At 44.6% G+C, this 13,634-nt stretch overlaps 1 protein-coding gene across 3 annotated transcripts in view; it reads left to right on the top strand.

Moving 5' to 3' along the window:
• Positions 1-13,634, top strand: part of LOC135920005 (PC4 and SFRS1-interacting protein-like) — a 74,945-nt gene that overhangs the window by 29,924 nt on the left and 31,387 nt on the right. For all 3 annotated transcript variants that reach the window (XM_065454069.1, XM_065454068.1, XM_065454070.1), the window contains one exon: positions 1,511-1,598. In XM_065454069.1, coding sequence (XP_065310141.1) covers positions 1,511-1,598 — 88 coding nt within the window. The remainder of the gene's footprint in view (positions 1-1,510; positions 1,599-13,634) is intronic.

Here is a 13,634-nt window from a genome sequence, read left to right as displayed (position 1 = left end):
GTCACATTTCACTATGCACCTTGGGTGTGGATACGATGTGGTTATGGCTGTTTATGTGTATGGTCTTACTGGTTTGTCTTGCAGTTAATAAAACTGTTGTCTGACTGGGAACTTGTAGTTGTGGGGTGGCTGCCACCGACTTGTGTACTTCTGTTTTGTCTTCACCTGCTGGGCTATCGTGCAGTCCCTGCTAGCACTAACTCTCGTGAATTCCTGTATGTATGTGTACATAATGTAATTTTCATTGGCAGCCTTTGTTAAAATAGATGTAGCCACTGTGTGCAGACTGTAGCTTACTGTGGGACACTCTATCCGTCTCCCATCGCATCTGTACTCCTTAAAGTCTTTGTGTGGTACGACAAAGCCAGGGCTTAGCAACGCTCGTGCTTCCAGTGGCTCTGCTTCATTTGATAAAGACCGCAACCGTTCCCACTTTTCACATTGCTTGACTTGCAATTTCAAGCACTTGTGCACGGTTACAAACATTTGTCGCCACAAAATGGCTCTAAGGTTACTAGTTCATATTGTGCTAGTAATAATTGCAACCTGCAAAAGACGGGAGGACCAAGGTAGAGACAACAGGACATATTTATGCATTGCTTTGTCTGAATCAAGTGAAGCTTTCTCAGGTCAAGAAATATATAAAAGTAGATGTGAGACATTAAAAAAAAAATTAATTTAGAAGGAGCATTTATCCTGTTTATACCTCAGTCTTCATCTTTGTTTTGTGCTCATTAATTTTTATCGGTAGAATAAGATGGCTCCAGACTTGTTTACTCTTTATTTTACTATTTCACTCCTGACGATGTAAAGTTCCTTAGATTACAAGAACTGCTCTTTGACTAGACTGTTCTACATATTTGTATCTTACCTCAAGGCACATATCTTGTGCATTTATACGACTCTTGCATAATAGGAGCCACATGAGAAAATGCATAAGTCTGTCCAGTACAGTTTTGTGGAATTTGCACACATTACCAAGCCAGATTACCGCTAGCAGGACTCTGCCCTCCCTGCGGCCTCCGTGTAACTTATGCTGCCTGTTGCCCTGTTCATGACCCACCGCAATAGCTCAGTGGCTATGGCAGGTTCAATACCTGCTGCAGCAGCCACATTCTGATGGGCGGCGGAAAGCAAAAGCTCTTGTGTACCGTGCACTGGGTGCACATTAAACAACCCCAGTAGGACAAAATTAATCCTGAGATCCCCCCTATGGCGGCCTCTTAATCAGATTGTAATTTCGGCATGTAAAACCCCAAAATTTAATTTATTTTACCCAGTGAATGCTCTACAGATCAAAGTATGGTGTTGAAGGAGTTGGAGAATGAATTGCATTGTTGGCTGCTTGGTTTATACATTCAACACAGTTTTAATCTAGTGGCCATCCATGCAATGCGACACCCAACAGTGTAGATTTCGTGTACTATTGTATCTTTCACTTCACTGCTTCAAAGTTTTGCCTGAAGCTGTAATTGAAGTAATAGTGGTGTTATTCTCTAACTCTCTTCAGACCAAACTAAAGAAAACGACATTACTGCTGAGCCTTCGGTTCCCACAGAAGCCAATGAAGTTGAGAAGGAAGAGGAAGACGAAGCTCCGTAAGTGATAATTTTCTATTTTATTTCGGTTTCATGAAAACTGCCTCATTCACAGATTTTGCTCATCAATATGTTTCCGTGCGTTGTATTTCTCAGTTCTCAGAGTTATGGGAGTGACACTGCACTGAAAAATGTTTCGTCTATTCCCACATCAAAACATACCAAACTTGCTAAGCAACTTTTGTAATTTATTATACTGATGAGAGTAAAGAAACGGTTTAAAATGAATTCACATTTCTAATTTACAAAAGATGGTGCCATGAAGATGCCGAGGTAAAAACTAACTCATTAATTTTAATTGTGCATGGTTTTAGTGACAGCATGCCTGAAATGCCAGTCTCTGCACTAAAGTAGTGATATTTTTCTTGTTCGTTTTGTTTATTGTAGGCCAGTAAATTTTTGTTTAAAAATTGAAGACTCATCCCTCCTGGGATGATACATAAATTTGTTCCCAATGGTTGCAAGCTCGACCTTGCCGTCATCGTTGATGTAACCAACTCTCTTGAGAACACCTTCTTTCACTGCAGTTTGCACCACGCGATACGGTCCCATGTACACCTGCTTCATACCCGGATGACCTTTTCTGACGAGTACTAAATCGTTCAGCTGTATACGAGGTATTCGCATGTTGTGGCAGCGGTCGAACTGCCTTTTCATATCTTCGTGGTATCGCTGGTAGGCTTGCGCAGTTTTCCGCTTCTCGCACAATTGCAGGCGGTCAGCAGTACCAAGCTGTTGATCAGCGGGCAGCACCGGTGTCTTTGCAAATGCCACAAGATAGGGACTACAGACAATACTCGCACTGTGCGACCGATTGTGATGAGCTACAGCGGCCTCCAGGCAGCACTTCCATCTGCTTTTGAAACTGGTGTTGAATTCCAATGGTAGATCGCGAGCGCTCGGCCAGATCACGAACGGAGCACGTCGCTCCGACCGAGATCGCTCTCATCTGCTCGCACCATATCTGCGAAGGGAATGCGTGTGCTCCCGCGGGGGCACTTAGTAGAGGAAAATCAAGTGAGAGGGCGCTAGAATAGAGAGAGGAACAAGCGCTTGGAAGCGCAACCCACCACCCCACTTCAATGTCCGTGTCAGAAGAATCATCACTCGACTTGGAAATCGTACTGTCCGAGTCGGAGCTGTCTTGGAGCGCGAACAAAATCGCATGGCGCGACACGGCGTCCACGTTTCCCATGTCATCCATAGCTGCCCGTGACTGGAAACAGGCGACCGTGACAGGAAGCAGAGGCGGGTGAAGGAAATACGTCACGAGGACCTCCGGTCAAATCTGCCGATTTCAGTGGAGCAAATATTTTTGCTCCACGGAGCAATCCGGGATCAGCGGCTGGTCCCAATCTGCCATTGGAACACACAGCTCACGCTCCCATTCTGCCATTAGAATAGGATTGCTCCATACAGAGCAGAAAAACTTGATCTGGATCTGCCATTGGAATTCAACATGGGATACATGGAAATAAACTGTTTCAAGTCTCGTATGATTCTTTCAGCCATGCCATTTCCTGCAGGATGGTAGGGCGCACAGCGTCGCAAAACAACTCCTCGTCCTTTCGCCCATTCTTGCAGATGCTTGCTTACAAATGCTGGTCCATTGTCTGATATTGCTACTTTGGTATTCTTAAATATCTCTCGGCTCAAAAGGGCAATCACACTATTTGGGTCTTCCCTACCCGGTCGTGCGGCCACTATTCTAGTGCATTGGTCTATTGCCACTAGGAAAGACTGTGTTTTAACCCGATAGTGTTAAGAAGCACGTGTCTAAGAAAAGCCGGTGTCGGCGACAGTGGTGGAAGTGAGCGAAAAATGGCAGAAGACAATTCATAAATAAAAACGACTTTCAAGACGGGCTGGGTGGGAATCGAACCAGGGTCTCCGGAGTGTGAGACGGAGACGCTACCACTCAGCCATGAGTTCGATGCTTCAAAGCAGGACAAAAGCGGCTCTAGTGAATGTGGTGTTGCCTTTGAAATGTGCCGTAGAAAGTTATACTGCTGTGTATATTGGTAATTATGAGCATGTAAATTACAGAAGTCGCAGTTAAACGCGTATCAAAGTATGTTTCCACTAAATTTCTTCTGCGCTTGGCACGCACGCAGAGCCATCTTGCGGCAAACACAGAAGACCCCCTCCTTGCAATGTACGGCACTGCCCCGACAGGTGGTGTGCCACTTGCCCGCACGACGCGGCTACTCTTTCCGCTCACAGCGGGGTCCCTAGGTGCAATGTCCGATGCGGGACCCCTCTGATGTGATCGCTGCGCCATAGTGCGTCTGGTGGGAAAACGTCCCCTGCGATGTGTGCCGGGCTGCTGGTGAGGAGTCGTGCGTCTGCGTGGTGCTCCCAAGCAAGATAGAGGACGATCCCATCGAGGCGTCAGCCCCATGATTGCGTTTGCCTTCATGGTGCGTCGCGGCCTGGCTGTCCGTGCCGATCACGACATTTGGCTCACGTAGATCGTTTCTCCCTCCGAGGCACCGAGTTCCTTGCTTCGTTCCGCTTGCTCAGGCGCACGTTTCATCTTTGTGTGACTCAAGAGCATGCCGAGCGAATGAGTGGGCGGTGCGAAAGGGGTGCGATAACGCTATCGCATTCCACTCTTGAAGGCGAAGCTTAAGCGTCCTCCAATTTTTTGATATCGCTCTTGCCGAAGATATGACCCTGGCTTGTGGTTTGACTTCATGGCGGCTGATATTGGCTACACAGTCTCAGAAGGTGGCATATGACGGCGCTGAGTAGCACACTACTGGTTTCTATGCTTGCAAGTCAGCAATCCCCTTGTCAGCTATTGCATCCGAACAACTATTGCCGTCTCGTGTGCACGCGCTACGCTACACACGCACAACATTGCGCCCTGCGCACGTGGGTAGTTGCGGACGCCCAACCAAAAGTGCTTATTGATCTCCCACCACGACGTCCCTTATAATCATATTGTCATGTAGTAGAGACAGCGCAGAAGGCAGCCAAACTGTGAATGGCTAAACTAGCGCTTCATTGGGCGAACCTGTTCCCTGAAAATAGGCTACAAGCAAAGAACAACGATAGCGGCAAATACAGTCAGCGATCGTCGAAAATCTTATCTGCCGGTCAAGTGCACCGGCTTTTATACACTAGTCATCGCAGCTTCCAGAGTAATCTCTGGTGCCCGCGTGTCTTCCACAAAGTACTACATAATCTGTTTCGGGTATGCAAGAAGATTACACAAGCTTCCGCAACAATAGACAACATATATATATTTATAGCACCATCGATAAAATTCCAGTAGGTTCTTATCATACAAGGCGCGTCTTGCACTGAGCGATAACGTTAGGTTTTTAGGTGGTAAAATGCAGTCCCCGAGAAAAGGATGAATAAGTACACACGTCCATATAGTTCTTTTGGAATATAAAACACAGGAATTTAATATTCCTTTAAACTTTCCTATTTCTCACTCCTGTAGCCTTTTTCTTAAACTCTGCAAAATCCACCTGGTTAACTACAAACGGTATGTCGGAATGTCGATGTAGGACGATCTCGTCTGTTCTCTGAAGGTACTTTACTTTATGGCCTTGACATTCATGGCAAGACTGGACGTACCGCTGGACGTCATCTTTCAGGTGTTTCCACTGGAAACGCTGAAGAGTCTTGCGACAAGTTCGCCAGAACCCGTCACGCCTGCCAGAGTCCGGGGAGTCATGATAATGTTCCAAGATTCAAGGCACCATTGTTTCCGGGACTACGAACTTACCATCGTGGAACTTCAGATCTTCAGTTCCCTCCCACAGCAGAGTTGCGCTGACAGTCTCCTGATCTGGGGTTACCGCAAGTGTGGAAGAGTGCGTCTGCATCCTTCAGGCGTTCTCCAGGTCCGTGATGGACCACGAACATAAACTGCTGGAGTTCACTCACTCACCGCACAATTTTTCCTCTAGGCTCTGAGAGGTTAAGGATATACCTTCGCACACTGCGAGTATTGGCTGTAGTCCCTATTTCACAGCATTTACAAAGACACCGGTGCTCCCTGCTGTCAACAGCTTGGTATTGCTGACCGCCTGCAATTGTGCAAGAAGCGGAAAACTGCGAAAGCCTACCAGCGATACCGCGAAGATATGAAGAGACAGTTAGACCGCTTCCATAACACACGGATACCTCGTATACAGCTGAACGATTTAGTACTCATCAGAAAAGGTCTTCCGGGTACGAAGCAGGTGTACATGGGGCCGTATCACGTGGTGCAAACTGCAGTGCAAAATGGTGTTCTCAAGAGAGTTGGTTACATCAACGATGACGGCGTGCTCGAGTTTGCAACCATTGGGAACGTATTTATGTATCATCCCAGAAGGGATGAGTCTTCAAAGAGGGGGAGTGTACGTAGACATTGTGAAGAAGTTACAGGGTGTCTTAACGATGACGACGAAGGGACAAGGGCGGAGAATAAAGATGGCTGACACCATAGCCTAGCCCTACTGTGTATTATTACAACGTTAAGGCTTGGTGATTGGTAAAGAGCGTGAAGCTCCTGCCATCCAGGTAAGGTCTAAAAAAGCGTACAGCCATTAGGACTGCCAAAGCTTCTTTCTACGTACAGTGAAACCTCGTTAAACCGTAGTTGGCCGGAGCTCGGAAAAAGTATGTACTAAACGGTAGTACTTTTTAACCGAATAGCATGAGATTGCCCACTTACCTGTTGAAAACGGAACTCAGAGAGAGTGAGATGAAAGGGGAAAAGAACATGCAGTATTTATTCACTTCATGCGACAAAAGTGTTATTTTCGTTTGATGCCGCCTAGCACGACGACGACAGCGGCCTCAATCTTACTCAAGCTGCGTGCCAGCTTTTCAGCCAGCCCCCTCTTCTCGCAAAACACTCCCATGGCAGATTCCTCGTTGGCGTTACGTATTCTCGGTGCACGTGCGCAGTAGTGCTGCAGAAGTCCCGGGTGTGCCTTTTTCATTCCCGGGTGCCGGAGTTTGGAATACTTTTCATTTGGAATAGAGTTACGTTATCGCGCCCCTGTTCTCATCGCGACGACTGCACTCATGAGGCTGACGTAACGCGCAGCTTATGCCACTGTCGGGCCTGAATCGCCCGTTCTGTCGCTTTCCGTGTCGTCCTCATCACTGTCGCTAGTCGACACTTCGGCAACAACACAGGCAACGATGGCGAAAAGTCGAACCCCATAGCCGACATGTCTTCGCGGTCGCAGCAGCTCTGCCGAGCAACTTCTTCACATTCCAAATGCCACACACTGTAGTCAACAGCAGATCCCTCTTTCGTGCCAGCGCCGACTTCTTCGTGTCACGTTCGATAGCACTGACGGTGTCTAATTTTTCTTCTATGCCGAGCACTCGGCGTCTTTTTTATCCGAGCTTCGGAACGATGCAAGTCCTCGCTTGCACGACGCCGTAACGCTCTCTGGCACGGTGTCTAAATGATGTTGATGTTGATGTGGCTTCACGCATAAATACACAAGGCGCTTGGAGGCCGTTCTGATCTCTGAGGCTTGTTCTGCCGGGCCGCCCGATGGACTTGGCGCACCGCCGTGGTTGCGCGATGAAAAGTTGAAACGCTACGTTTTAACCAATGCGTATGCAATAAGCTGGTACGGTTTATGCGGATACAAAACACATTATGTTCAATGGCTGCTGAGTTGGGCGATTTGACTTTACTACTTTTAAAACGAAACTACTGTTTAAGCGGGCACGGTTTAACGAGGTTTTACTGTAGTCGTGTAATGCAGTTGTGCTTTTGGGAATGTATACGAATAATATCCCACGACCTTTTGTTGCCAGCTCCATGAAGCTTTTGAATCCCTCTGGCAAAGCACTGCACCTGTGCCGTAATGAGAAGCGTCGGTGTTCAGCACAAAGGGCAGCGTGAAGTCTGGAAGCATCAGAATTGGGTTAGACGAAATGATGCTCACAAGGTTTTGGTAAACGGAACCACACTCTGCTGTCCACTGAGATGGCACATTCTTCTTGGTATTTCTGTAAGGCACTTTGTTGTCATGGCATAATCTCTAATGAAAGCCCGAAAATGCCCCGCAAAGCCGAGAAATGCCCGCAAAAAGTGCAGGTCATGCGGTTTCTGCATTTTTGAGATTAGTTCGACTGATTCCTGCTTTGTTGTCTTGGTTTGGCCATCAGATACTCTACCTAGAAACACTTTTCTTTGGAAAAACTCACTTGTGATTAATCTTGAGCTCCGCATCACTCAGTGCTTGAGGTACACTACCAAGATGCTCTGAGTGCTCCTCATTGCAAGAGTAAATTATTATATCATCGATGTGCACGTTACAAAACTTCCCAAGAAATGGTTGCAAAACGTCATTCATCATCTTCTGGAACCAAGAGGGTGAGTTCTTTCATCCAAACGGGAGTCGAATATACTCATAGATGTCAAAAGACGTTATGAAGGCAGAGTATTTCTTGTATTCTTCAGAAAGTGGAACTTGCCAAAATCATTTACATAAATCAATATGCGAAAACACTCTGCAGCCACCCGTCTCGTCTATGATAGTCTATTCGTGGCATAGTTCAAGGAAAAAGCTCTGTCTGCTTATGAATTTGCCTGTAATACGTGCAGAGTCTGAGGCTTCCATCTTCCTTAGGTGCAGTAGTGATGGGCGACGCAAATGTAGACATGGATGGACGAACTATCTGTGCATCTAACATATTTTGGAAGCTCGTTCTTCAGCCACATTCTCTTCTCCCATGTTAATTATGTGGCTTTTTTCTCACCACTGTAGTATCACTTAACTTAAATGGTACCTCAAACTTTGTAGTTGCCTTGGGATATCGCTTCAAGCATAGAAATTTCGGATAAAGCCTCTTAACATCTTCACCTAAAGATGGCTGCTGTAGGCTCCTCGAAGAAGTGGAAGAAACGCTGAGATTGTGCCGCTTTTTATCCATAGTTACTTCTCCAGTCCAGTAGATGTTAAGGCGAAGTGCACTGATGGCTGGACGTGATAGGAGTAATTCATAGGGTACTCCGTCGAGTACTAGTGCCTGCATAGCAACACTGTTGCCGAGACAGGATATGGATATGTCCATTTATCATGAATATCTCGCCTTCCGTCGTATCTACTTACTTCCATAGCCCGTCCCTGTTGTACTTTCTCAGTCTCAACAATACGGGCATTTATAATTGTGATGCTTGCTCCACTGTTAACTAACGCGCTCCTTTCCTTTCCATCAACAAAAACAGATATATGCAAGAGGTTTGCATGCGACAAATAAACAGCTTCTCTTGGTGTCTTCAGGCGGAAGCTGAAGCCCTCTTTATTTAGTTTTTTGTCGCAGCATCTGACTCTTCGTGTTGACTTGAGCCTCCTTGGTCAGTCAGAAAGGACACAGGAGAAGTGGTAGACTTCCAGTTTGCAAGCGGGTGTCTTTCATCAGCTCGTGTGGCAGGTGGGCACCTTGCACCAGGCATCTAGGGCCACCGCTGGGGCCCTGAGTCTTGTAGGTAGACGTTTCACATTCCCTGCAAAAATTCTTCAACTGTTTTTGGCCCTCTCACTCGTATTTGCTTCTGAAGGTCCGGACTCAAACCATTAGTGATAAGCGAAACCACAAACCTCTCGGGCAAGGCCTAGTCAGCCAGCTGGAGTAGCCTCCTTTTCTGATAAAAATAGCTGAGTGCAAACCCAGACCTGTACTTGAATGCGATAGCTTTATCCCATACTAGTACCTTGTTCTCTCCAAAAGAGCTGAGAAAATTATGCTTCCAGTCCATCGATGGCTTGTTGCTGTGACCGTTGACATGGAATTCGTACCAACTCTTAGCTATTCCTGATAGGAATAGTCGCATGTTTTTCACTTTATCTTCATCACTGTGCCAGTAGTTTTCAATGCATGCATATTCATAAAATGTTAGCCAGGACTCGGGACTACTGGAATCTCCATCAAACATGTCTTGCTTCACGTATTCGAGACTCGGCCTGTTCATTCTTCTTTCAGTCACGTTTACAAGCAAACGCATTAATTCATTTTGCTGTCTGTTCTGTTCCTGTTGCACTTTAAGAAACTTAGTGAGCAGGTTGATGCCACTGTCAGACGAAGCAACAGTAGCAGGCTTCGCACAGTTCAGAATTGGAGTCAGCACAAACTTCTCATAATCTTAGAAGTTTCATATTCAGTTTCACTTTTTTTTCGCAACTAAATCATCGCAAGTGAGCTTCGTTCTAGTGCTTATATAGGATACAAATGCGTCGGTGCTCACTGCTTCCGGAAGAGCTTGTTCCTCTTCATCTTGAGGCGTTGCAGCCAAGATTCTGATGCCACCGCGCTGATTTGCTCCAATGATGAAGTCCACCCACATCTCGACTTGAATGTCCACACAGAAAATATGCAGCTGTGCCAATTTGTAATAATACACAGTAGAGCTGGGCCATGGTGTCAGCCATCTTCTTTATTCTCCGCCCTCATCCCTTCGTCGTCTTCGTTAAGACACCCTGTAACTTCTTCACAACGTCTGCCTACAAAAATCTCTCATGCATACTAATGTACAGGTCAATAAATGACAAATGTTTACAGCATAGGCAAAAGAGCTTTGTTGCAATGCACATACATACCTTCCATAATAATTTATTGAGAATGAGCAAATGAATATGGGATAGTCACTGTACAAACTATAAAAGCTGAGAAAGTAGTGTGGTATTCCCAAATTCAAATTATATGACAACACATTCTAAAAGTTTCAGTTTCTACTGCATTATTCAGGCCAATTCTTCTGTGTGAGAAAACAAAGTCCGGGGCTTCAATAAAACAAAAGGATATCTTCAAAAATTATATTAAATATTTACCACATGTCATTTCAGTTTTTGCTAGCAAAGTTAGTATGAATGTTTCTAGCCTCCTTTAAACATTCTTTATATGCATCATTATAGAATGGCACCCAAAACGCTCTGGTGAGAAGTTGTGGCAGTCAGTTAGCTGGAGAGTCTCCAAGTAAGCTAGCAGAGAACGCTCCAGAAAAAAATTTGATTCTATACATAATTTTGGCAAACTGTTCTCCTAGATTTTCATTACTCTTGCTTTGCTGATTGTGAAACGGTGTACATAGGAGAAATTGGTATACCCTGAGCCAATTGCTTAACCTTAAGTTACTAAAGGATTTTCACGAATGCAACACAACCATGAATATATTGAGGGTGAACACTTTGATCACTGAGAAAATAAATCAATTGTGTGATTGTGATGTGAACTAAAGCTCCATTATGCAAGTTTTAATGACTGTATTTATTCGAATCTAGGCTGATAGTTTTTTTTTTTTTTCAAATAATCATATTCCAAACTCTAGGGTCGGCTTGGTTCAAGGATTTTAAAAAACGCGTCAGTTTTTCATTGAAACTGCTAAATATGGCACATAGCTACAAGCCTTACGCGATTTGTTGCAGCACGAAATACATGTTGTTTTTACGTCTTCAGCAAGCGTACATTTTCACTCCTTGAATTCTGCCTGGGTCAGCAGCTTCTTTGAGCAGGCAATGTTGGCGGGAAGTTTTGACGTGCACACACAGCACGAATCATTCCAGCACGGAACGCCAACATGCATCCAGCTTGTGAAGCCCAAGCGATCCAAGATGCTTGTTGTAATTTTCCTATTGCGATGTGTTTTAAGATGGTGACAGGAAATCGCAATGAAATCAAACTGTGAGGTGACACCAGAATACAGTGGCTACGATGTTGCCAGAGTAAAACATGGCACTCACTTTGCGCTGCGCACAGCAGGGAACATAGGTGCATTTGGGTTATCACCTGTTAAAAGCTTGCAGTAGGCTTCCAAAGGCACTATGCACCATGTGCTGCAATACAACTTTCGAGATGCTTATTGCAGTAGAGTTGGCAACAATAGTTATCAGTGTGGCATGGGAAGACCCGTGAGGAGATTTGGTGGTACCAAAATAGGAAGCGGTGCACCCCACATTTTCACGCAAGATGGGCGCTCGAGTATTGCAGGGAAGCTGCTGCGGGGAGCAGTTACTGTTTGCGATTGCACGCGCCTCAAGCCTTTTCGTGTTTGCATGTGATCTAGCATCATAGTTTAGCTATGATTTAGCATCATAGTTTGTGATATTTTGACACCAACATGTGCTGAATGTTGGTGTCAAAATATCACATTTCCCGGGAACGTATGAACTGTTTAAAAAGTGCAACTGTATTGAGTCGAACAACATGATACTGTAGTGGAAAAAAAAAAATAAGAAAGATTCTATGTGACAGACAGAAGAGCAAGAAAGACGACGCCACTCTTTCTATGGCATTAATTGCTATTTTGTCTGCCACTTAGTCTTTCTTTTTCTGTGTTTTTTATGCTACAATATCATGTCATTAAGCAAACACCAACTCGCCTAAGATAAATTTATTGTGCAGTATACTGAGTCATTTTTTGTGTTCTCGATCGCAAACATCACCGAAAAATCATACGTAACAAACGGGATTGTATCAGCGAGGTTCTACTGTATACAGTGGCAGGGAAGTTTAACCAGGGGTATTTGTAATTATCTACCCTGCACATAAGATACAAGCAAGGAGATAGAAAACAAGGACAGGAGCATGAACAAAGTAAAGTGTGTAGATTAATAACTCAGTGGTAGCAGACAGCATTTCTACAGTCTAATATGTAGGCCCGTAGACCTCAGAAACTTGGAACAGCTCAGATATAGCCACCTATGTATAGTTGCCGTATTAATTCGCTTCCACTAATATAAGGCGGTATAGAGTAGCCAAGGGATTATTCAGACTTGACGGGGGATTGCCTGAAATACTGAATTACCAACACAGCCAAAACACAAAATGGCGGCAATGAAAAATTGAGTTACGTATCTTTACATAATTTCAGTGCAAAAGCAAACTGACTGCTCTAATTAATTGGTTACGTCCATGATATGTGACGTCATACATTGTCGCATGTCCACAGCTCTACCTTAATCCACTTTAGTTCACCTTCATTCACTTTACTTCCCCTTAAGTAACCTTACTTTAACTTGTTTTAACTTCACTCTAATTAACATTATGTCATTTATTGCCTTCTGTGTTACTACTGATGTCATACAAGACAGTGACAATTTCACATTGATTTTTGGTACCACTCGTTGAGGACAGTGCTGGCTTTTCTGTTTTATGGGACATATAATGCTTTCACATTAATAATAAGAAAGGAGTATGGGTTATCTGCGAATTTTGCCTTTAGTTATGGCTTCACGAAAGCGCAAGTGTCGCCTTATACTGTGGTTTCACGGCATCACGGCACGTGCTGCGGTAAAGCCACACTGCAAGGAGATATTCGTGCTGCCATGAAGCTACATCCACAGGCACATTTATTAGGTGACTGGGTGGGGGTGGGGGTAGATTTCTAGACTAAAGATTCTTATATTTTAATAAATACGGTGCTTTGGGAGTGTTTGACTATAAATTTTTCTAGTAGTGTGCGATTGTCTAGTCTACCAAGCATAGCCCAAATCACGTGCCTCTCAGTGCTAGACATAGAATTTCTGTGAAGGCTTTATCACAGCTACATGTGTTGCAGGTAAGGCTGCCTGCTGTTCAGATGAGGAAGGCATGGGAGTTCTTAATACCGAGGCACAAACATTGCAAGATATGCCGGGTGCATGTTGTAACCCAGGTGGTGGACGTAGATCGGGAGTCAACGAGCATAGACGAGAGATAAACGAAGTCCGTGTATGCATTTATGAGCCATCGAACATAGCCCAACTAGATTGTCACCATGTGGTCGAAATTAATTCCGGTTTCCCCATTACGTAATCTGCAATTTTTTTTTTTTAAGTATCTAAGTTTTAAAAAAATTTTCCCTGAGAGTTTATTATTATTTTTTTCATTTGATTACCATTCTTTGGCATGCTGCTGTCTGCCATCTTGCCCCTAGAACGTCGCTTTTGTTTTCGAAACAAAAAACGAAATTATACGTCCAACTGATGAAAATGAGAATGCGTGTCTTTCTATATGACCATGGACAAAGGTATTACGCCTGAAATAGATGCCTATGCAATCGCACCGTAGTTCATTTGAAGTCAG

This window comes from Dermacentor albipictus, chromosome 4, assembly GCF_038994185.2.
Source record: "Dermacentor albipictus isolate Rhodes 1998 colony chromosome 4, USDA_Dalb.pri_finalv2, whole genome shotgun sequence".
In the NCBI taxonomy this organism is placed as follows: domain Eukaryota; kingdom Metazoa; phylum Arthropoda; class Arachnida; order Ixodida; family Ixodidae; genus Dermacentor; species Dermacentor albipictus.
The sequence above is the reverse complement of the archived record's forward strand: the minus strand, read 5'-3'. Positions and strand labels throughout refer to the sequence as shown.